The 24,970-nt window shown below is 38.8% G+C and overlaps 1 protein-coding gene across 1 annotated transcript; it reads right to left on the minus strand.

The window, feature by feature from the left end:
• Window positions 1-1,958: 1,958 nt before the first annotated feature.
• On the minus strand, window positions 1,959-22,774 carry LOC145356386 (myosin-4-like). The gene is made up of 38 exons (XM_080209066.1): window positions 22,571-22,774; window positions 22,320-22,463; window positions 22,081-22,237; window positions 21,920-21,947; window positions 21,681-21,798; window positions 21,486-21,578; window positions 21,267-21,330; window positions 21,066-21,164; window positions 20,615-20,718; window positions 19,803-19,941; window positions 17,384-17,745; window positions 17,116-17,286; window positions 16,670-17,009; window positions 16,534-16,604; window positions 16,291-16,378; window positions 16,056-16,173; window positions 15,826-15,949; window positions 15,430-15,566; window positions 15,039-15,294; window positions 14,706-14,948; window positions 14,412-14,588; window positions 14,170-14,315; window positions 13,554-13,644; window positions 13,057-13,446; window positions 12,835-12,961; window positions 12,621-12,739; window positions 11,919-12,115; window positions 11,651-11,834; window positions 10,076-10,241; window positions 9,720-9,844; window positions 8,443-8,751; window positions 8,013-8,216; window positions 7,238-7,363; window positions 6,942-7,112; window positions 5,664-5,768; window positions 5,460-5,555; window positions 2,145-2,279; window positions 1,959-2,019 (listed from the first exon to the last, which is right to left on the minus strand). The coding sequence occupies exons 1-38, from the start codon at window positions 22,772-22,774 to the stop codon at window positions 2,002-2,004; spliced, it is 5,946 nt and encodes a 1,981-aa protein (XP_080065192.1). The 3' UTR covers window positions 1,959-2,001.
• Between the last annotated feature and the right edge of the window lie 2,196 nt (window positions 22,775-24,970).

Consider the following 24,970-nt stretch of genomic DNA (forward strand, 5'->3'; position numbering starts at 1 on the left):
GGCATGCACTAATGTTTCTACCACGTGAAGTGCACAACCAGAAACTGATTTATTTTTCCAATGATGCACTCAAATGTGACAAGCCTTTCACATATAAAAAAACAAACATTCTTGCTTTTCTATCCACCTGCAAAATCAGCTACATTAAAGAAATTACAGTGAGTTTCAGTTCAAGATGAAGCTGAATTACAAAAAATTAAAACAAGAGAAATGGGAATAAAAGTAACATAATGAGATTTAAGAGTCATGAAAATAACACAATAAAGTTGTTAATGATACTGTCAGTTGTTGCACTGTGTTCAACATCTCTTTAAAAACTGAGGACTTTGAGTTATGTCAGTAGATGAAAGCTATTTATTTAGTATCCGATTTCCTTGAGCACAAGTCATAACTTTGGCTTGGCTAAGGCCAAGAGTGAATCAACTTGTACTCACATCATAAAATACACAGCCCTGTAATCTGAACTCAACCACCCCAGCTGGCTCATTGCTAATCAAATGTGGTTTCACGGAGACGTTCGAGTCAGCAAAACTCTACTGACTACAAACGAGAGCCACGAATTCATTCGGTCACTGGATGAATACTGACAAGTATCAATCTCCCTCAATGATCATGCACTTCCTTCCTTATACAGAGTTGTGATGAGTCACTTTCCAGGTGCCTCCTGAATGAAAGAGTTGTATGTTTGGTGGCCTAATATGGATTAGGACTTGGAGAACAGGGCGAAATCCTGTTCTGCATCTCTATCTTCTCTGCTGTGAGTCAATGTTAAATCAGGAAATGTCTCCATCGCCGTACTTCAGAATCATTGAACTGGATGGAAGTTGGAGAGACTCCCACACATATGAGAGGGGTAAGAATTTCTGGACAGTTTTATCAAGTAAACAGTCTCACCCCCAAAGGAAAACATAGATTAAGAAAAGGGAGGGTGTGACTTAGCAAGCTGGGTAGCCAGGAATTAGCAGAAGTTGAGAGGCAAGTCCTGCAGACAGTCATTCTGTCCAAAGGTACTTGCTGCTTGTGAGTATCAGAAGATAGATTGCAGAGAGGACAGCCACAATGCAGACTAAGATACCACAATTCAGAAGGCTGCTCACGGTGGGGAAGAGTAGAATAGAAATGTGGTAGTAACGGGGTAGCCTATAATTGGGGGATAGTTTCCTTTGCAGCTAAGAATCAGAATCCTGAAACACGTGTTGCTTACTCAGTGCCAGGGATAGAAGTATCTCACATTGGTTGGAGAGAAAGAGAATGAATCAAGTTGGTGTGATCCATGTTGAAATGAAATAGATAGAACAGAATGGAGATTGCATTTAAAAAGGAACTTGGGGTAGGATCTAAAGGTTGATAATCTATGGATTATTGTAAGTTTTTTTGAGTTTATTTATTAGTCACAAGTAAGGCTTACATTAACACTGCAAGAAAACCAACTGAAAATTGGCTACAGAAGAACCTTCTTTAGCTATATAATGACACAAAACTTACAACCACTTAGAGAGATTTTTATGATTAGCATAGATACATTTACGAGGAGGCTCGACACGTTTAAGAGGCTAGGGAATAGACAGATTGAGATGAGAAAAGATGGGAGGAGACTCAAATGGAGCACGACATGGACATGGACTAGTTGGGCCAAATGACCCCTTTCTGTGTTCAATATCTTCTACAATCCTTTTTAATGAAATTAAAACACAATATTTTCAATATGATCCTAAAGATATGACAAATTCCTGATTAACAATTAAATGTGCACCATTCTAATGCCTTCTCCTTTTTATAGTTGTGTCAAACTTCTGTTGACAATGTAATTTAGTTGGAGGCTTTCTTTGTAACACTTTTGTTCCTAGTATGTTTATTAAGCAAGCTAACAAATTTAAGATGACAAGAAGATTTTTCAGAGTTGCACTTTTATTTCTACTGACAGAACTATCTTTATAAAACTATGTTACAAAGAAACACACATTTTGTGGATTTCTTCTTTGGACCATGTCAAATCGTCATCTACTCTTCAGCAGAGGCCTAATCAGAAAAAAGCAAATGCAAATAGTTAAATCAACACGATAACGAGATTGCTCTTAAATTATTACTTATTTCTTCAGCTCGATTAGTTATTCAATTTCAAAAATCATTTATATCTTATGTACCTTAGCACTTATGTCACGGCTTTTACTTCTAAGTTTGTTGACTTGAGACTCTGCAATGTCAGCACGTTCTTCAGCTTCCTCCAGTTCATGCTGCACTTTCCTGAACTTGGACAGGTGAATGTTAGCCTGTTCCTCCTAAAGGGGATATAGTAGAAGAAATGATCGGGTTTCAGATTAGAATATTGACTGTGGGAGAATGTGAATTGCCCCTAGAATAAGTGCAAATTGTTCAGATGCTTTTTGACTATAGCCAAAAGCCATTATGGGTGGAAAATGATGCCACCCCCTGTGACAAGTTTGGTGGTGAGAGGGCATTTAATGTGGGTGAGAATCCTGCTGCCTTCCCACCTCTGTCCTGTAACTTATGGATGACCTAATAGTGGATCAAGGTAGATAAATCCCTGGGACCTGATGAGTTGTATCCCAGGACATTGTGGGAGCCTAGGGAGGAAATTGCAGGTCCCCTAGCAGAGATATTTGAATCATCAACTGCCACAGATGAGATGCCTGAAGACTGGAGGGTGGCAAATGTTGTGCCTTTGTTTAAGAAGGGTTGCAGCAAAAAGCCTGGGAACTACAGGCCGGTGATCACATCTGTAGTGGGTAAGTTGTTAGAAGGTATCCTGAGAGACAGGATCTACAGGCATTTAGAGAGATGTGGACTGATAGAGACAGTTAGCATGACTTTGTGAGTGGAAAATCATGTCTCACAAATTTAATTGAGTTTTTTGAAGGGATAACCAAGAAGCTAGATGAGGCAATGAAGTCAATGTTGTCTACATGAACTTTAGCAAGGCTTTTGACAAGGTACCACATGGTAAGTTGTTGCATAAGACAATAAGACATAGGAGCAGAATTAGACCACTCGGCCCACTAAGTCTGCTCCAACATTCAATCATGGCTGATTTATTTTCTCATCCCCATTCTCCTGCCTTTTCCCCAAACTCCTGATTCCCCTATCTATCAAGATCATATCTATCTCTGTCCTAAAGACACTCAGTGACCTGGCCTCCACAGCCTTCTGCGGTAGAGTTCCAGAGATTCGCTGCTCTCTGAAGAGATGAAATTCCTCTTCATCTCTGTTTTAAAGGATTGTCAATTCAGCCTGAGATTGTGCCCTCTGGTTCTAGATTTTCCTACTAGTGGAAACATCCTCACCATATCCACTTTATTCAGGCCTCGCAGTATCCTGCAAGTTTCAATAAGATCTCCTCATCCTTCTAAACTCCAACGAGTACAGATCCAGAGTCCTCAACAGTTCTTCATCAACAAGCTCTTCATTCCAGGGATCATTTTTGTGAACCTCCTCTAGACCCTTTCCAAGTCAATACATCCTTCCTTAGATATGGGGTCCAAAACTGCTCACAATACTCCAAATGGAGTCGGTCTGACTACAACCTTATACAACCTCAGGAAGTACATCCCTGCCCTTGCATTCTAGCCCTCTTGACATGAATGCTAACGTTGCATTTGCCTTCCTAACTGCTAACTGAGTCTGCGTGTTAACCTTAAGAAAATCTTGAATAAAGACTCCCAGGTCCCTCTGTGTTTCTGATTTCCTAAGCATTTTCTCATTTAAAAAATAGTCTATGCCTCTAATCCTCCTTCCAAAGTGCATAACCTCACATTTTTCCACATTGTATTCCATCTGTCATTTCCCTAACCTGTCCAAGTCCTGCTTCTTCAATATTACCTGTCCCTCTGATTATCTTTATATCATTTGCAAACTTAGCAACAATGCCTTCAGCTCCTTCTTCCAAATCGTTAACATATATTGTGAAAAGTTGTGGTCCCAGCACCGACTCCAAGGCATATCACAAGTCACTGACTGCCATCTTGAAAAAGACCTCTTTATCTCCACTCTCTGCCTTCTGCCAGCCAGCCAATCCTCTATCTAGGATCTTACCCTTAATATCATGGGCACTTATTTAACAGTCTCCTGTGCAGCACCTTGTTAAAGACCTCCTGGAAATCTAAATGAATCATGTCCACTGGTTCTCCTTTATCTAACTTCCTTGTTAGCTCCTCAAAGAACTTTAAACAGATTTGTCAGACATGACCTCCCCTTGACAAAGCCAGTCCTACTTTATCACACTTCCAAGTACTCTGCGATCTCATCATAAGGTTAAATCTCACTGGATCCAACGTGAGGTAGCCAATTGGATACAAAATTGACAGAAGGCAATGTGATTGTAGAGGGTTGTTTTTCAAACTGGAGGCTTGTGACCAGTGGTATGCCTCAGGGATTGGTGCCAAGTCCACTGTTAATTGTCATTTATAATAATGATTTGGATGAGAATTTAGGAGGCATGGTTAGTAAGTTTGCAGATGACACCAAGATTGGTGGCATAGTGGAAGTGAAGAAGCTTATTTCAGATTGCAATGGGATCTTGATCAATTGGGCCAGTAGACTGATGAATAGTTGATGAAGTTCTATTTAGACAAATGTGAGATGATGCATTTTGGTAGATTGAACCAGAGTAGGACTTAATCAGTTAATGGTAGGGCTTCAGGGAGAGTTATAGAACAAAGAGATCTAGGAGTACAGGTTCATAGCTCCTTGAAAGTGGAGTCACAGGTAGATAGAGTGGTGAAGAAGGCATTTGGCATGTTTGGTTGCATTGGTCAGAACACTGAATACAGGAGTGGGACATCTTGTTGAAGTTGTACAAGACATTGGAATACTGTGTACAGTTGTGGTCATCTAAGGATATTACTAAAATAGAAAAAGAGTGCAGAGAAGATTTACTTGATGCTACTGGGACTTGAAGAAGAGGCTTGATAGACTGGGACTTCTTTCCCTGGAGCATAGGAGGTTTAGGGGTGATCTTATAGAATTTTATAAAATAATAAAGGACATAGATCAGGTAGTCAACAGCTTTTCCCAAAGGTAGGGGAGTTTATAACTAGAGAGCATAGATGTAAGGTGAGAGATACATAAGGGTGCAGAGGTGTAATTTTTTCAAACAGAGGGTAATGAGTGTCTGGAACAAGTTGCCAGAGGTAGTAGAGAGACAGGTACAATTTTGTCTTTTAAAAATCATTTAGACAGTTACATGGGTAAGATGGATATAGACAATATGATTTTTAAAAAAAAGGGCAGCATGGAAAAATTGGGCCGAAGGACCAGTTTCCATGATGTAAACCTGTGTGACTCTAAGTTGTTGATTATCCTGAATGTCCTTTCAGGTAGGTTTCATGAATGTTTGATGTAGAAAAAAATCTCAAATATTTAAATTTAAATACTAGTTTTACAAAATAATTTTCATAAAATGCTTTATAGAATAAATGCAGCCTAAGTCCTCAGTTACTTACAGTCTCCTCGCATTGCCTCTTGTAAGCCTTAACTTTCATCTGTAGCTTGTCAACTAAGTCCTGCAGTCTCAGAACATTTTTCCTGTCTTCCTCAGACTGTAAATAATGCAAAAGAGGAAACATTCATAATGATATTTTAAGAAAATAATAATTACTACTAATTAGCAAATGGTTTCTCATTCCAAATAACCAACTTATAAGTACCTGGTAAGTCAGTTCCTTGACTCTTCTTTCATATTTGCGAACACCTTTGATGGCATCAGCGCCACGTTTCTGCTCAGCTTCCAGTTCATTTTCCAGCTCACGCACCTAAACCAGTCACCAGATGGAATTAATTATTTTACAAATTTCATATTGACTTTTAAATTATCATAGCTCAAAGGGGATGATTTTGAGGTTATGTTAAGAGTCTTTGAAGTAGCCCAGAGGGTTCAGAAGTTGTAATGCCTGTTTAGCCTATGTTTAGTGCAAGACACAGTGCTGGTTTTAAAAAAAGTTGAATTATGCCACATGACAAAAGTGTCCGCCATAGAATTGTTCATCAGCTGATTGCCAGTTAGCTTGTCTGTTGTTGTTCGTCCATCATCGTCGACGAGGACCACAACACCATTAGTCATTTTGAGGCTGGAAGCTTGTCTGTTAGCATTCATTAGAAGGCCTACACTGTATTTTGATTGTTAGCACATACATTAACAATGTCTCCTAAAAGCATTCAACTAAATAGAAGTGAACAGTCTGTGGTGAGGATTTCGAGTGTTATTTAATATACGTTCAGTTTTCGCTGTTCACTTTTTGCTGGAGGTTTGATTTATTATATACATTGAGAGACTGCCTTGGACAGTTCTACCGTTATTCTGGAAATTTATGAGGATTTCACCTAGAAAGATTTAATGCTCCACTTAATTGAACATCTCATGAAAATCACCAGAAAGAAGGGAATGCTTGATCATGGGGAACTTCCCGGGAGGTCCCTCTGCAGTTTTTAGGAAAAATGGAGAAAGGCGATGAGACAGGCTGAACAGAAGCAGCTGCTACAAGAGAGAAAAGTACAGCAGAGTGAAATGGACTTCTTCACATCCTATAGGTACGATACATCACAATTCCTCTAGACCTCCTCCACCAGGAAAGCCAGAGCCTCGCATCAGAACTTTTGATCCCTCTCGTTTAGGACATGAGCCAGCCTAAAACCTGCCAGTGTCTGTCAGACAGCCTACTCCACATGTTTGGTGGAAGTGAATGCAGTGCTGACCAATATTGCTCCATGAAGAATTGTTTTAAACATGATCCAAGTGCTAAACCTATTTTGCTATTTGCAGGCAAGGTCAAATTATGATAATCAAAAAGGCATGTCTGTTTAACACAGCACCCACTTAGTGCCTAACTTCCGTCTTTCACTAAAATAACCCTCTTATTTTTGCTGAGGCTTCAGCGTGTTCATAAACCTTAGCAAGCAGCACATGGTAACATAGTCATGCTAATTACCCGAGCCTCCAGTTTCTGGAGCTGTTTCTTTCCTCCTTTCATTGCCAGTTGCTCAGCCTCTTCCAGACGATGCTGCAGGTCCTTCACTGTCTGCTCGAGATTCTTCTTCATTCGTTCAAGGTGAGCACTGGTATCCTGTTCCTTCTTCAGCTCTTCAGCCATCATGGCAGCCTTAATGGTGAGGTAACGGAGCAAATCATTATTCAAGTTTAAACTTGAAAGAGTATAAACAAAGTAATTGACAAATCATCATTTGTGAAAATATGAGCATATAATTAAGTTAACTTGTGGCTTACATCTGTGATAGCCTTCTTTGCTTTATCTTCAGCATTCCTCGATTCCTGAATTGTTTCCTCCATTTCAGTTTGGAGATGATTTAGATCAGCATCTAGCTTCTTCTTGGTGTTAATGAGACTTGTGTTCTGCAGGAGGCATCATTTTGTGAGAACATGTTTTGTAGGGTTTGTAGACTGCTAAAACAAAAAGGCTGCTGCCTCTATATTAATGTCACGTTGGGCAAATTGGAGCCTGATTTAAAATCTATTGTTGCTGCTCAGTTCTCAGAAGCCAGAACCTCAGCAGTGAGAAGGTAGTAAGTGTTCATAAGCGTTGACTTTGGCATTTCTTTATAGATAAGAAGGAGCAGAAGTGCTTTCAAAGATGCTATCAGCCTCTCCTGGCCCGTTTACAAGCCACTCCCAAGCTCTCATGCTCACAGACTTGGTTGCCAACATATTGCTGCCTTAATTACTGGTCAGTGTGTCTTCCTGACCGCAGACTTTTCCTCCCGGATTACAGGTCTCTGCCTCTCCCCATCATTACTGAAGCTTCTTCAAGGGTCCTGCTCTGGTCCTTTCTCCTGCCAGCAGCTAAGACTATCCATTTGGCTGTCTGGCTGCTAACCATGAAACAGATTATAAAAGAGTTCTGCCATTTGGTTGAGCAAAGAATTCTATCAAACTTTAGGGACTTCTTTGGCTATTTTTGTCCTCACCCAATCCTCTCATGGCTTCTCTGGAGATATAGCCTGCATATCTGTTTCATCAAGGTGACATTAGTAGGTGGACAAACCTGTGAGTGAAGCAGCTGTACTCTCTCAGTGACATCAACAAGCTCTTGTTCAGCAAGTTTGCGAGATCTATCTGTTTGTTCCAGTGCTGCTCTCATTTCTTCAATCTCAGCCTGCTGCAAACTACTTCTGCGCTCAACCATGGCCAATTGCTCCTTCAAATCTTCCTGACCTCTGACAGCATCATCCAGATGTAACTGGGTATCCTATTTAGATGGCAGAAATATTTTGTTAGGAGATGTCATTATATTCATATGACACAACGTGGAATTAGCCTTTTGAATAATATTTTAAGAGTTTGAAACTAGTAACAAATTTACCAAGTTAGGTTAAGAGAAAATGCCATTATGTTTCCATAATTGATGGATGACAATTTTTAAAGGTATTTTAAAAATAACTATAAATCAAAGAGAAATGCTCTATTAAATAGACCTTTAGTTGACCCTGCAGGTTTCTGAGATGTTTCTGAGCTTCAGAAGCCTGGCGGTTCGCATGTCCCAACTGAATCTCCATTTCATTCAGATCACCTTCCATTTTCTTTTTGATTCTTAAAGCATCATTTCTGCTCCTGATTTCAGCCTCCAAGGCACTTTGCATTGTGTCTACAACCCTCTGGTGATTCCTCTTCAGTTGGTCAATCTCCTCATCTTTCTCTGCAATTTTCCTGTCAACTTCAGATTTGATTTGATTCATTTCTAGCTGAATACGGAGGATCTTGCCCTCTTCATGTTCCAGAGAAGCCTAAGTAAGGAATAAAATGAAAAGTTAAAATTTTTGTTTACAGTGCTCTTCTTTTACTTCCAACGCTGGATCTTTACAGTTTTTGAAACAATTCCAGCTTCATACTTCTGGAAGTTTCCCGATTTTCCCCATTGATTGACCAACACCTTTTGAGCAACTGTGGTAAATAAAGTGCTGCAGCAGTTGATTTCCTTTTTACCGTTGGAAGGTCTCCCAGAATATTGAATTAATCCTAGGAAGATGGAACAGAGTCATGATAGTCTTAGGCCTGGGGACCAAAATTTCACATCTGTAAATTTCAGTGCGATCCCGATAAAAGGAAATTCTAAACTTTCATACAAAATATGTTAGTGATGAGGTCAGACAGTTAATTTTCTTTCAAAGTCCTCTTATCAGGCCAGTATTTGAGTAAATTCGAGCATTTAATTGATACCCAGTTATTTGTCCCGTTATGGTTTTCACAATGTTATTGATTTAGAGCGACTGCTACTTTTACTTACAAAGTTGCTGCTTTCCAAAATGTAATTCACTGTTTTAATCACTGAGATATTTTCAGTTGGGTATATGGACATTTATTTAGATTAAATAGCCAGAAAACATTTGAAGCTTCATGACTATCTACTTCATCCACTTCAGGGTTACAAATCAAATTGCATTAAGCAAAAAGAATTATATTTTTTGAGTTTTAAAAGCTTATCATTCCGTCACACAAAAATATTAATCCACTGACGTGACTCAAAACTATACCAACCAGTTTTATAAACAATAATATAGATATCCAGTTTTTCTGTTATTTCCAAATATAAAGAAAACCATGCTCTGGAAAGATCTTTCAATAATTACTCTCAATACTTGCAATTTAGACCATTTAGTGTGTTCCTTTTGAACTGATGACGTTTATGTAGAAAATACTACTATTCTAATTTTCAACTTTTAATGTATTCTGCTAAAATAATTATTCGTTTTACCTCTGCTTCCTCTAGAGCTGCTTGAATTTCACTCTTCTCCTGCTCAGCTGTCTTCTTTGCCTTTTCTATCTCATGGAGGGCCTTGCTGCTTTCAGCCAGATGCTCAGTCAGATCAGCAATCTCCTCTGGTTTATGAAAAAATAAAGATTATGCATATTTTATGAAGATGAAATTAATATTACGTAAGAGATATGGGGCTGGATTGATGCTAAGGATGTGAGGCTGATTTTTGGAGACTTCAAAGTGCAATTGGCAAGATAAAATCTTACTGTAGGTGTTAAAATGAAGGAAAAAACATAATTTAATAAGGTTAACATTCTTAAATGTGTAAATGATAAGAAAGGTTTAACAATTACGTTGAAGATTCTTGTTCTCTCTTTTAAGAGTTTCAAGTTGATCCAGAGACTCCTCATAGGCATTCTTCATCTTGAAGAGCTCAGTACTCAAACTGCGAGACTCCTTCTGGGCTGCTTCCAGTTCAGACTGGCTTTCCTCAAATTTCTGTTTCCAGTCTGCCAGGACCTGTAGTGGACAATTGAAAAAGTTATAACTTAAATATAAGGCTGCATTTGTGTATCAATACTGATTGGAGATGATAGCTGGGAAGTATGCAAGATTGGATCTAAAATTGGGCTGCAAATCATATTAATGGCCTCCTTCTGTGCTGTAAATAACTCTGAGGCCAAGAATTTTAGGATGGTGGAGTTTGCCTTCCTGCCATCCAGTGAGTCAGCGGAGAAAAGATCCCTGCTGATACTGCCTGCCCTGTAAATAATTCACACTCCAAGTGTTAATTGGCTGGTGGTGGGGCCTCTACCCCTCAGTCAGGAAGAAGTCCTGCCTCAGAAATCCAGTGGTCCAGTGGTACGATTTGTGGGTCTCGGGGTGTGGTGGGGAGGTGAGGCCTAGCCACGAGTTGGGAGGAAGGAGGAGGTGGAGAGGCCAGTCTTTCCCAACCAGAACCATTAACAGCATTACTTTTCAAAATTCCCCACTTTCTCTGAATTCTTCCCATGAGCCTGAAAATTGATACTGGTAGGGAAATAGCTCTAAAGTGGTCAATAATTGGCCACTTACAGGCCTTAGTTTGAGAAAAGACAGGCAAGGCCACCCATCTCAGTGCAGAATTGCAGAGAGGTCGGAAAGGAAGGGAACTTGGTGGGGAGGCAATCCAAGATGTTTTACAGCTAATCTTGCTCAAAGCCTGCTGGCAGGGGGAATGTTAAGTTTTGTCCCATAACTCAATCACACCACCCAAAGTGGCCTTTTGGCTGCCTTTCCAAATTATCTATCCTGCACACCATAATCCAGGCCTATGACTACATTCTGCCTGTCACAAGAGACTTGATGCACGTGTGTTTATTTAGAAGCACAAAGGTCTGCTTCCAAACAGCTATATTTTGCTACAACAGTGCAGGGGATAGATAGCATTTGTCATCTTATAATAGAAATGTTGAGTAATAACTTTTAAAATGCCAAGAAGAAGGAATTTACTGTCGGAGTACATTTTAAATGTGTTTTCAAACATTGGAAGAGGAATAGGCTTTTCAGCCTCTTGAGCTATTTCTGTCTTTTTATTAGATTATGGCTGAACAGTAACTCTGCTTAATTTACCCCACACCCATATTTGTATCCATATCCTTAGATAAATTTACCCAACAAAAATTCATCCATCATGGATTTGAAAATAAGTTGACCATGAGTCCACAGTCTTCAAGGAAAGAAAATTATGAAAATATTGTTAGTTGGTTCTTGGAGGACTTTTGTCCATTAAAGAATTATTCTAATTCTAAAACCGTAATACTGCCACTCATGCTATCCACAGCTAATTCATTTCATGATGATCCACAACTGAAATTACTTAATATTGAATTAGTATTACAAGTCTTTAAAATCTCAGCAGGAGTAACAAGGCCACAACATATTCTTACCTTGTCAAAGTTCTTCTGTTTCTTGTCAAGAGCTGCTGCTGCTGAGTTTGCTCTCTCCACATCTATCATCAGATCCTCCACTTCATTTTGCAATCTCTGTTTTGTCTTTTCCAGTGAAGCACATTTGGAGTTCACAGCTTCAATGTGCTCTTCTGCATCCTGCAAGCGCTGAGCAAGCTTTTTCCTGAAATGTACAAAAGCAGCAATGTTCTAATAACATCATCTTAAACAGCACAGGAAGCCAAACTCTCATTTTATTACAACATACTTGGCCTCTTCTAGCTCCTCTGTGCGCTGAATTGCATCAGTTTCGTACTTTGTTCTCCACTGAGCGACTTCACTGTTGGCCTTGGACATGCCACGTTGGAGCTCAGCCTTTGCTTCCTGTTCCTCTTCATATTGCTCACGGAGCAAATCACAGTCATGGCGAGCTGATTGCAGGGCATGTGCCAAGGCACCCTTAGCCTGAAATAAGTAATAAGTTTGTGATGACATGATACTTAGTACACAAGACTTTAATAAATCTTGATACGTAGAATCCCTATATTGCAGAAGGAGGCCATACAGCCCATGAGTCTGTACTAATTCTCTGACAGAGGCCAGAACTTTATCGGCCCATCTGCCATGGGAAATGGAGCGGCAGAGTGTGGGAAGGCCCATTGAGCTCAGGTGGGATCTTCCGCTTTCTGGACAAGCTAGGCCATAAAATCCTGCCCAGCATGTCTTACACAGGCCCTCTTCCCCACCCTAACCCCGCACATCATGGCTAATCCATCTAACCTGCATATCTTCACCCAGGAACATAATGACCAGGAGTATTCACTTTTATAATGGTAGAATCTGAGGTCAATTACTGGACAATCAAACCACAGAATGAAATAACTTTTCCATTGCACATTGGACAATTTAAATTGAATACATATTTTGTTATAAAGGTTGTATGAATTAGTTACTAAAACTATTCTGAAACCTTTATTTCCTCCTCCAACTGTCTCTTGAGCTCCTCAATCTGCTGAGTATATGCTTGTTTGCCTCTTGTTAGTTGAGATACCAAGGCTTCTTTCTCCTCCAACTGGCGATTCAGTTCACCTGCAAATCAGAAGTGATTTCAAGCAAACAAATTATGACTTAATTTTATAATCTCTAGACACCAAAAAGTAAATGCTTATGCAACTGACAAATACCATTTTCTGTTCCAAGACGTGCTTTGTGAGTTGACAAATCGTTGATCAAACGCTGATGCTCATCATGTTTGGTCTTCAGTTCACTGACCTGGTCCTCAAGAGTCCGGGCTACTTTCTCAAGGTTTGCCTAAAGCCAATATGCAGAATTGTCAAACAGTGTGAAAATAGACAATTATTTGACATATTTATACGAAGAAGCTTTAGTAACATTTGGAACCATACCTTGTTTTTAGACACAGATTCCATGTTGCTGGCAAGGTCGTCAATTTCCATCTTCAACTCACTCTTTTCTTTCTCTAGTTTCTGTTTGACACGTTGCAGGTTGTCGATTTGCTCCCCAAGTTCTGCAACACTATCAGCCTGCTTCTTGCGAAGAGCAGCAGCCGTGGCTTCATGCTGTAGGGTGGACTCTTCCAGATCACGACGCATCTTCTGAAATTCTGCTTCTCGTTTCTTGTTCATTTCAATCTGTGCTGCAGTGGCTCCGCCAGCTTCTTCTAGACGTTCACTGATCTCTTCAAGCTCCCGAGAAAGATCAGCTCTCTGTTTCTCAGTCTTGGCACGAGCAGCACGTTCAGCTTCAATTTCTTCTTCGAGTTCTTCAATACGAGCCTGAAGATGAATACGTATTGATTATAATTTTAGAACAAGTAACATCAGTTCGTGCACATAACCTATACAAAGAATGGATCGCTAATGTTACTGAGCATATAAATCACCTGTAATTCTTTAATCTTTTTCTGCAGTTGTGAAGCCAAAGCCTGCTCATCTTCAACTTTGCTTTGAAGTTGGCTGATCTCAAATTCCTTCCTTTAAATAGTAGGAGTTCAACAAATAGTAAAAATTCAACAAAATCAATTAGTAAGGAAATTTCTGTATTATTAATGAACTCACAGCAGAAAACTATTTCACTGACAGGTTGAAATGTGTCACTATTTAAAATGCAATTCTCATTCTTGAGTTAACTTCATATTACTCACAACGAATAAAACTTTTGTTTGAACAGTGACACTAGACTATATACAATAGATGGGTAGCTAATGTTTCAATGACTAATGTTTCATAACGTCTGAAATCTGTTTCCATTGACATGTTGAAATTAGGGAATACATATAATGCATCATTAATTATCAAATTATTTTCTATGAACAGTACGCTGGTTAGAATAATTGTTAGAAAACAAAATCAGAAAAGATTCACAAGATCAAATGGTTAAGTTAATATCTTCAGACTGAAGATCCAATGTCTCCAATACCAAGTTCTATTTTCTTATCAACAGGGCAAATAATAAAAATATTCAATGGAAGATGAGCAAAAACTAAGATCAATACTGACTTTTTTAGCTTCTCATCCAGTTGCTGCTTATCATTTTCCAAATCCATTATGGTTTCCTGTGACAGCTTCAAGTCACCTTCAAGCTTTCTCTTAGCACGTTCAAGATCCATGCGAAGTTTTTTCTCCTGCTCTAGAGAACCTTCAAGCTTTAAAGAAAAAGGAAAATATTTGATCAAAATTTGGCACAAACAATGATTGTACCCTCAAATCCATTTGCTCTCGTTCTGTTTGAGAAGACTTACATCATCAACTTGTTGCTCCAGCTTAGTCTTTGTTTTGGTCAGAGTGTTGACTTTGTCTTCCTCTGCCTGAAGATCATCTAAGGTCTGCTGATGGGCCTCTTGGAGGGCTTTCTTTTCCTTAGTTATTTTTGCAATGCTTTCATCAAGAGTAGCCATCTCTTCAGTGAGGTTTTTCACCTGTGTTCAACAAAAATCAAGTGCACAGAATAATTTCATGAAATGTAATCAACAGATATGAGCATTCTGCAGTGAATTATACATCTACTATACATTTTAAAGACCATTTGTTCATACCTTGTTCTCTGTTGCATGTTTTTCTTTTTCAACTTTGGCTAAAGTGAGCTCCAAATCATCAATATCTTTCTTCAATTCTGAACACTCATCCTCCAGTTTCCTCTTCTTAGCTGTAAGTTCAGCATTTATCTCTTCTTCATCTTCCAATCTTTCATTAGCTTCCTTCAATTTAGCCTCCAGTTGAATTTTATTCTTAATCAATCCCTCGCATCTTTCTTCTGCATCTGCCAGAGTTTCACTTTCCTGCAGAAAATTGTAACAGTTAGTTGTATCAGGCTACAGTTTTATATATTGTTTACAAAGTTGCCATAATAAGATTGTAAACATAGATACCGCTTGGACTTGGAGTTCAAGATCATTCTTTTCCTGTACAATAGCCACCATTTTCTCTTCCAATTCCTTCCTTCGTGCTTCAGATTTGGCAAGTGCCTCCTTAGTTTTCTCAAACTCATCTTTCATGTTTGCCATTTCCTTCTCTGTTTCTGCACTCTTCAGAAGAGGTTTGATCTTGAAATACAATTGCATCCATGGCCAGTGTTTGACATTTGTGAATGCACGGATGTTGTACTGTAGAGTATACAGTGCTTCCCTGAAGAATATAGTCAGACAGAGGAACACAGTTCACACATCCTTGAAACGATTTTGTATCAGAAGAAACTCATAAAATGTATGAAAGGTTTTACTGACAAATGCTTTTTTGATGTTCATATATGAAGATGTTTACCTCCTTTCCATCATTCTCTTAAATTCAACCCTCATTAGGAACCCACGACAAATAGCCTGGGTACGGGTCACAAGTTGCGCCAACTTTTCGTCTCTCATCTCTTCAAGTAAACCCAAGAGACCAGCCTTAAAGAACACCTTAAAGAAATTAAAGTAAGTGTTACATTTCATGTTTTATGTTGTTGAATTGATGATAGAATGTTTGTATGTGCAAATGGTTCAATCCTATCCAAATGGAGTTGTTTGGCATGAATTAGCTCCATATATCTAACCCCATAATAATGCAAGAAATATAAGAGACCTTTTCTGCTTCCTAATATGAAAGCAAAAAGATGGATTTATAGGTTCATTAGCATGTTATTTCAAAGTGAGAAACATCAATTTTAAATCTAATTACCTTTGTGTGTCCAAATTTATACTGTGTATGATCAACATCAATGGATCCCAGTAGCTTCTCAGAAGCCTTCTTGCTATCAATGAACTGGCCTTCAGGAATGGCACTTGCATTAAGAATCCTGTATCTGTTGCATAGAGTTTTAAGCATATTATTGACTTTCTCTGTAAAATTCCACGTACTTACAATTCCATTGAATAGAAAGTTTAGGTGCAGCTTTTAAGTTCCATTACCTTTGCTTGAAGTCACCATAGATGATTCTGCTTGGGAATCCCTTTCTGCAGATTCTGATGCCTTCTAGCACACCATTGCACCTCAACTGGTGAATGACAAGGAAGTTATCCATAGCACCTGATGAATGCAACAGAATGTTTAAAATGCAGCATATTAAATCAGTTATTCCAAGACCTGAAAGATTGACAATAATTGACTGCATCCATTGATATATAACAAGGGAACCACACTTGCCTGGTGTCTTTGTTTCATTGGGAATTATACAACGCACAAAGTGTGGGTGTGTGGTCCTCAAGTTAGTCATCAGCTTGCCTAAGTTTTCCTGTGTATTGAACAGAAAAGTAATTTGCTCTCCAGTTTTGTCCCAATTTATTTGTAACAATAATACAATATTAATCAATATTTTGCTAGTTGACTCAAAATTTACTAAAATTTGGTTTGCTACATGTTATAAATATTTATGTTAGACAAACTCACCCTAAACAGAGCAGATACTGTCTGGAAGGAAGAACCCTTCTTTTTGCCACCTTTCTTTGCACCAGTTTCAGCTACAACAAAACAACAAATTAATTTGTTCTAAACTGATTGGGAAACATGGGAACACAATGTTAACAAAAAGCAATATCAATATTTGAGTGTCTTAGAAATTTACCTTCAGCGGATGCAGCGTAGAGATGAGCCAATAGTTTCACTGACGATTTCTGGAACAGCCCAGTTACAGTTTCATTCAGGGGGTCCTTGTTCTTGTCCAGCCAGCCATTAATGTTGTAGTCCACAGTGCCAGCATAATGGACGAGTGAGAAGTGAGCTTCAGCCTTTCCTTTGGCAGGCTTAGGTTTCTGGAAGTTGTTTGACTTACCAAGATGCTGATCATATAGCTTATTCTTGAAAGAAGTGTCTGAGGCCTTGGGGAACATGCACTCCTCTTCCAGGATTGAGAAGATACCCATGGGCTGGAGCAATGAGAAAGTTAGTTAATATTGAAGCATTTTATTAATAAATTAGGGTCTACATAAATATATTTCAGTTCTAATTAATGTCTTGCATGACATTACTGACCTTTTCAATGAGTTCAATGCAAGCAGCCAGATCCATTCCAAAGTCAATGAATTCCCATTCAATCCCTTCTTTCTTGTACTCTTCTTGTTCCAGAACAAACATGTGGTGGTTGAAGAACTGCTGCAGTTTTTCATTGGTGAAGTTGATACATAACTGTTCCAAGCTGTTGAACTGAATATACAGAGCAAATTAAGTGTTGGATTGTGCTTTTTGGTGCAGTAAAGTTTCAGTAATTTATTTTGTTGATATTTATGTTTCCGATTCTTACATCAAAAATTTCGAACCCAGCAATATCCAACACACCAATGAAGAACTGTCTGGCCTGTTTTGTGTCCAATTGCTGATTGATACGGATAACCATCCACAAGAACATTTTCTCAAAAATGGATTTGGCAAGGGCACCAACTGAGTTGTAGACCTGAAAAAATTTAATAATCATCATAGTCAAAGACCTTAAGTAAATATATTCAAGGTTTATTGATGTCACTTTACAAAATTCTTCAAAGTTTACCTGCTGAACAGTTTGACCTTTGGTCACAAATTCATTGCCAACCTTCACTCTGGGATAACATAAAGCCTTTAGCAAATCTGCAGAGTTGAGTCCAGTCAAGTAAGCAACCTTGTCGGCATCTAATAAAAATAGAAATGACAATCCAGTATATTTGTGTACAACATCTAATTTTAAATTTGGAATGTATCTCTGCCTTTGTGTTCATACCCCACTGCAGGACTTGGTTGGCACGGAAAGTGTATTCATGATGTGGTCAAACAGGTTGAGGATCAACCTGCAAATCTTTTCAACACATACCAATGATAGGCAGTAGCCATGGGAGTGATTCCTTGTGAGCCAGGAAGAAAAGTTGGAGTCCGTACTATCCGCAGCTCCAGATTATATCATCGGGTAAAAATGCATGTTGCTATTGAAACCCAGATTCCTTGAGTCGTGTAATACACCACTGGGGACCTTTAGATCAACACACACGATTGTTCAAGACAAAAATGCTGTAGAGATATCAGATTGGCAAATGCAAAGTTTGTTCCTTTATGAAATAGGGAATGCTATTTTATATCTTTGTTTTGTGAGACTTTAACTCAGTTGGCTGAGTGGCCAGATTGTGATGCAGAATGTCATCTACTGTGTGGGTTCAAGTCCCATACTGGCTGTGATTGTTTATTCTGGTCTGCTTTCTTACTTTGCCAACACTTATGGAGAAATACCTCCAAGCTATGTATAACCAATGGTCTCTTTTAAAGAGTCATCCAGACTCAAAATGTTAGCTCTATTATCTTTCCATAATTGCTGTCAGATCTGATGACCTTTTCAGCATTTTCTGTTTTTGTCTCTTTCTCACTAATGGAGAAAGATATACCTGTAGTTATTTTTGGACTAAGGCTAAACTGCTTCAATGGATAATGTAAAATAAGGGCAGTATTTGCACATGTTTTTATCACAGGATGTCACACTTTACACCAAAGGGCTACTTTTTAATTGCAGCTAATTGTGTTTCTTGTTCTTCAGAATAATAATTTGACATTTGATTTAAAGTGTATCATGATAAGAATTCCTCTGCTATCTGAGACACACGCACAAGTAACTTTTGGAATTTACTGTGTAAAAATACACAGAGCGAAATCTCAAAGCCTTCAGTTCGCAGAAACAACAGATTTGCTAGTCGGTAATGTTTAGCATATCTGAAGGAAATAACTGATTACAGGACAGTGTTCTCTATCTCTGCAATCTAACTGACTGAAGGGAGCATGATACTAACCATAGACATACAGGCACTGGACTAAATGAAGGAGATGCAGATAATTCCTTCCACATTTATGAGTGGCCCAGACTTTACAGTGATAATGGCAGCAAGACTATCAGTGTTCACCATAATTGCCCCACTGAAACTGACAGACACTTTAGGAGTCTACATACGCACAGAAGAATGTGGAAAATCAAAAGTTACCGTCATTCATTCAAGATTTCCCTAAGTCTGTGACTTTGAGTTCCCCAATCTGCTACCAAGGGAATTGAACTAATGAGCATTTCCTCTCCAATACTATTAGTTTCTCTCAAAATCCCTTTTAAAAAGTGTAGCTTGTTGGATGACATGTAACTGGACTTTTAATTGTGTATTAAATTCATAATTCCAGTTAAACAGCCTCATTGGCCCTGAAAATTTAATTCTTGTCCAATGTTAGATTTCAGATATAACAATACCCTTATTAGGAGGATACGTACTTGCACTTTTTATGACTGCAATTAGGCTTTTTTTAAAGCATGACAACATGATACTTTAGCTTCTGTCTTGATGCAATCCTAATCATTAATTTCACTATTTGGAGATTTAAATTAAAAATGAGATAAAGTTTTTCTATCTTTCTGGTTATTGTTTGGGAGAACGCTTCAGCGTAGTTGGTTGATTTTCCTCCTTGGTGAACTCACTGCTATTGCTCACCTTGAAATGACCTTAATTTGGCAGATTGTCAGGAAGGAGAGGTCCGTGTCACAGACATCACAAGAGCTTTGTTTGAGATCAGCAGTGCAAAATTGGCCCAGCATTGTTGCAGAATGTTAAAATAACACCTGTATTATATGAGATTATAAATTGAAATACACTATGTCTCAGAATATTCTTCTGAGCATCTAGACTTTAGTAAATACTGTGTTGATGCGAGATGTATGAAACAGTTACCTTCTGTGCCATCTGGCTCGGCCTGCTCCTCACGTTGTTTTTGCTTGAATTTCATGTTCCCAAAGTGCATTACTGCACCAGTGAGTTTGTAGATGCCCCATTTCTCATCATTGGTGAAGCCCAGGATATCGATGGCAGTCTGTAAACCCAAACAATAGATTCAAAATCCAACAAAAATAAATTACATGTTAGAACTGGCAACTGTTTCAAATAGTTTGAAATCTTTCATCTACTTAGTTATGGATAAAAAGAAATGTCCTTTAAAATATCATTCTGCCATATTTTACTCAAAACATTCTACATTTCCATTTCAATTCTGATAAACATTGCTTGATTTTGTCCAGTTGACTTCTATTCCATATCATCTTGATTCGAATCATAGAATCTTATAATGCAGAAGGAGGCCATTTGGCCCATTGAGTCTGCACTGACCATAGTCCCACCCACGCCCTATCCCCATAACCTATGCATTTACCCCAGCTAGTCCCCCACTGAGGAGAAAGTTAGCATGGCCAATCCATCTAACCCACACATCTTTGAGCTGTGGGAGGAAACTGGAGGACACAGAGGGAACTTACACAGACACAGGTGGAATGTGCAAACTCCACACAGACAGTAACCCAAACCGGGAATCGAAACCAGGTCCCTGGTGCTGTGAAGCAGCAGTGCTAATGACATTGTCACCAAGCTGTCCATTGTAGACATGTTTTGTGCGAGTAAAAGAGGGATTGGCGCTGACTGCTTGAATTTTTAAATACTTTAGGAGGCACGAATCAGGATAATACAACTGAAGATGCACGGCTGATACTCACATCAGTTGCCACCAATTCTTCCGTATCATCGATACTCTTAACGGAAATCTCACCCTGGCTGATGAAATGATAATCATAGGGGTTGGTGGTAATGAGACAACTCTCTGCAGAAAGCAAAACAAGTGTTTTGTTGGAGGAATTGTGAATGAAGGAAATGAAAGTTGTGTTTCACTCAGTTTTACAGTCAGGATTTCCCTCTTCCACTCAGAGAGCTTGTCAAATTCAGTTTCAATTCACCATTTGACTGGTGTTCATTATACTGACAAATTAATGGTTGGATTTGGAAGGTGAATGTCAGATAAAGTTGACAAATAATATCAATCAATTAGAAGAATACACCAGATTTTACTTCAAATGAGATTAAGGTATATTTACCGTGTTAAAACTAATCATTTCAACCTGGCAAAGTACAGAATTGAAGGGAGCAACTTGCCAAAACCTCCATCCTTACCAACAATTTCTGGTTTGTGATTGGTCATCATCTGATAGAAAATGTGGTAACTCCTTTCCGCTTTTAGCTGGAACGTTACTCTGGATTTTTCCAGTAGATCTAGAGAGAATGTACACACGCAAATACAGATTCACTGAAGAACCTATGTGTGTTGAAAATTTAATTGGCTGATATTTATAAATAAAATTCAGCAGAACTTACAGGTTTCAATATCAGCAGAAGCCAGTTTCCCAGTGGCGCCAAAGTGAATTCTAATGAATTTACCCTAGAATGTGAAGATAATTTAAAATCAGAGATTTAAAGCATAATACAACACTTGCGTTTGTATTGAATCATCCATTTTTTACTTATTAGCAACTTGGTTGTAATAATTGTGGTGCATACTCGGGGGTCTGATTTATGCAACTGCAGGAAACTTACGAAGCGAGACGAGTTGTCATTCCTCACGGTCTTGGCATTACCGAAGGCTTCCAGCAGCGGGTTGGCCTGGATGATTTGATCCTCCAGAGAGCCCTGTAAAAACATCAGGAGTTGCAGCATTTACCGAGTCAAGAAATGAATTACAGCCAAACAGCTAAAAAATTGACGAATTTCACTGTATCAATTTTCTTTTACCTGCATCTTTCCGGATTGTTGAGCCTCTTTCTTTTTGGCTTCCCCTGTCGCTCCAACTGATGCAAAGTACTGGATGACACGTTTCGTGTTCACAGTCTTTCCGGCACCAGATTCTCCGCTGGACGGGGCAAGAGTAGAAAATAACGAATTCGTGAATTACCAGAGGCGATTGAAAATACCAGAGTTAATTCCAATTGCATTAACAACTCTGCTGACTCTATTAAAGCAGCAACACTTACGTGATCAAAATGGACTGGTTTTCACGATCTGCAAGTAAAACGAACGTGAGATCAAAGTTTAGATAACTGAGTTTCGCCGAAATTTATTCCCATTTTCGACGAGAATGAGAAAATTTCCTCGCTGAACACCCGACATAACGAATTAAAACTCACATACTCACCAGTTTGCATGAACTGATAGGCGTTGTCAGAGATGGAGAAGATGTGTGGAGGAGCCTCTTGTCGCTTCTTGCCTCTGTAACCGGCCACCACCTCGGGATCATACACTGGCAACCACTTGTAGGGGTTCACAGTGACACAGAACAGCCCGGAGTAGGTCTAAAGTCAGAGGAAGCAATTAAACATATTTAGTGTCGACAATTATCGTTTTCATTTAGCAATCTGAAGTTTTTGTACTTACATAGATCATCCAGGCTGCATAACGCTCTTTGAGGTTATACAGCACAGATGCTTCATTCAGGTGGGTCATCATGGCCATGTCCTCGATTTTATCGAACTTCGGAGGATTCATTGGGAGGACGTCTTCCTCTTTGACAGTTATTGTCTGAAAAATGATCCACAAACCTACCAAGTTATTTACAGTAATGTGTGTTTTGTGAAAACACTAAAGCGTTTCAGGATGATTTACTTATTTTTAAAATTTCAACCGACCTGCTTGGTCTCAAGTGTCTCGACTGTGGCTTTACCACCCTCTCTACTCTTGACTGTACCTTTCACGTACAAATCTTTTGGTTCGGGGACATAGCAGGCTGTTTTGGCGTCGAACGGTTTGTTCTGAGCCTCCAGTCGTTCCTTATCGCTTTTACGCAAAAAGGGCGCCGCCTTTCCAAACACTGCCATTTCCGCATCCCCCATGGCTTCGGTTTATTGCTAAAATAGACAGGTGAGTTTATATAAATAACGGAATCAGCACCTTCTATTGCATCATTTCTTGACACCTTTAAATACTTCCTTGGTTTATCGGAAAGCAAGATCTCTCACATTTGAACTCAATCTAATCAAACTGCTTGTAGAAGTAAAGTGTCAGTTCCTATTTTAACAGTCTCTCCGCTGCCGTGCTCATGTAAAGCCTACTTGTGACACCAATAAATAAACTTTAAAACGTAATGGCGAGTCCCTCTAAACTTGAAAGCTATTCAGATCCTTTAAAATGATTGATGATCTGTGATTTGATTGACACGAGATTACAAAATGCAATTTGTGTGTTAAAGAAGATAAAATCTGTAAGAAGCCTCCGCGAGCGACATGTTCGCAAGTTCAGGAGTAGCTGTTTCTTACATGAAGCCTATTGTTACGATTTTCCTGGTTTATTCATTTCTAGGAAAAGAAAATACATCTTTGGTTTGATGATCCCAGGTTACTGCCAAAAGGCCGGATGTGCCTTGACATTTTCAAAACCAGAGCATGTGTTGTGTGCCGCTGAATTTAGTAGGTTGGAAACGTCTTGTCCTGTGAATTTGTCTGGCATCTTAAGGATGCCATAGTGATTTACAGGTTTTAATGGTCCGGAATAATTGTGTGAAATGATTTCCAAACTGTAGGAAGCAATGCCCGATCGTTCAGCCATTTTTACATTGAACCGTGTCCAGCATATGTGGCCTTGGTCTGCTACATGGTGTTGTGCTTCTTGTGGCTGAACTAGCTTCTTACAGTGAGATCTTTGATAGCAGTAAGAAAAACTAGATGTGAAATGATTCTGAAGTCCTTTTGTCTGCCAGTCCCACTGTCACACGCAAACAGTGGCACTGACTTGTTTTCTATTCAAGAAATTTGAGTTTACATTTGGTTGTCATAACAGCCGTTACCTTTATGCGTCCCTGGTAAGAAAACTCCTTCACAGCAATTCTAGTAAAAAAAAATGCACAACAAATCAATTAATTCTACTTATTTGGATCTGATTTTGAACGGACGAATTACATTTGTCCTGTGACGCTTATTTTGAGATAATTTTCTGGACTGGTTCATTTTGTTAAACTTTACATAATTTGATGAGATCATCTCAGTGCTGAAAAATAAATCAATACTTTCACTCAGATTCTTGAGAAAGTTAGCAAGAAACTTACCCTGATGATTGGACACCAGCAGCTTTCTCTGTTCCTGGACAACTTATATACCTTTTTTTCTGTCGGCACAGCAGGTCCCGTTCCTATATTTAGCGTACAAAAAAGCACGATGGTTGCTTTATTCTAATATCATGTTATAATTAGAGAAGCAAGCAATTTGGTTTGGAATCTTTCACCATCCGTACAGAATCGTCATGCGTATCCATATTAGTTAAGCCCGTGAAACTGAATATGACAAGTCTTTTTCCTCATATCCTCATCGACTGAATCTCTAAAATAGGCTTCTGCTGACCAGGTGAAATTTTCCTTGTGAGCAAAGACTGAATGTATCGTTAAGCAATCTAATTGCAAATATATAACTTGCCGTTTTTAAGTTTACTGCTTCCTTTGTGGCTAACATAAATTTTGGAAGTATGACCACAACATCTTGTCTATCTAACGTTTTAATTAAAATACAAAATTGCTGAGATGTATACGTTTTCTAAAATATATGGTAGAAAATGGCAACATTGTTACACACATTACCTCAGGAAATGCTGAAAATATGGTAAATTAATGTTGCCTGCTGTTAGTAGTTCACAAAAAATCTAGCAATGTTTGAGGCAACCAAGTTATTTTGTGATTTTCAATTCTTTCCTAATTGCTGGATGCTTTGTCTCCACCATTAATCTCAAAATAGCCCCCAAAAAGTGAACTTGCTGTAAGGTTTCCATGGAAATGAGTTGTTTTGTTGAATTCCATAAATGTAACATTATCACTAATAAATCAAATAAGGAAAACAGGAGAAAATATTTGGTCAGAAACAAGTTAGAATGTGAAACTCACTTAAGCATGGATATCATAGATGCATTTGAGAGAAAACTGTACTTTACATCAGGGAGAGAAAAGTATGGAAGGATATGCCAATAAGGCTGGGAGGAGGTTTGTGTGATGCATAATCACTGGCATATCCAAATCTTAACTGTATAATTGTAAATATTTGTGGCCC

Source organism: Carcharhinus amblyrhynchos, chromosome 21 (genome assembly GCF_965287045.1).
Source record: "Carcharhinus amblyrhynchos chromosome 21, sCarAmb.v2.hapA, whole genome shotgun sequence".
Lineage (NCBI taxonomy): Eukaryota > Metazoa > Chordata > Chondrichthyes > Carcharhiniformes > Carcharhinidae > Carcharhinus > Carcharhinus amblyrhynchos.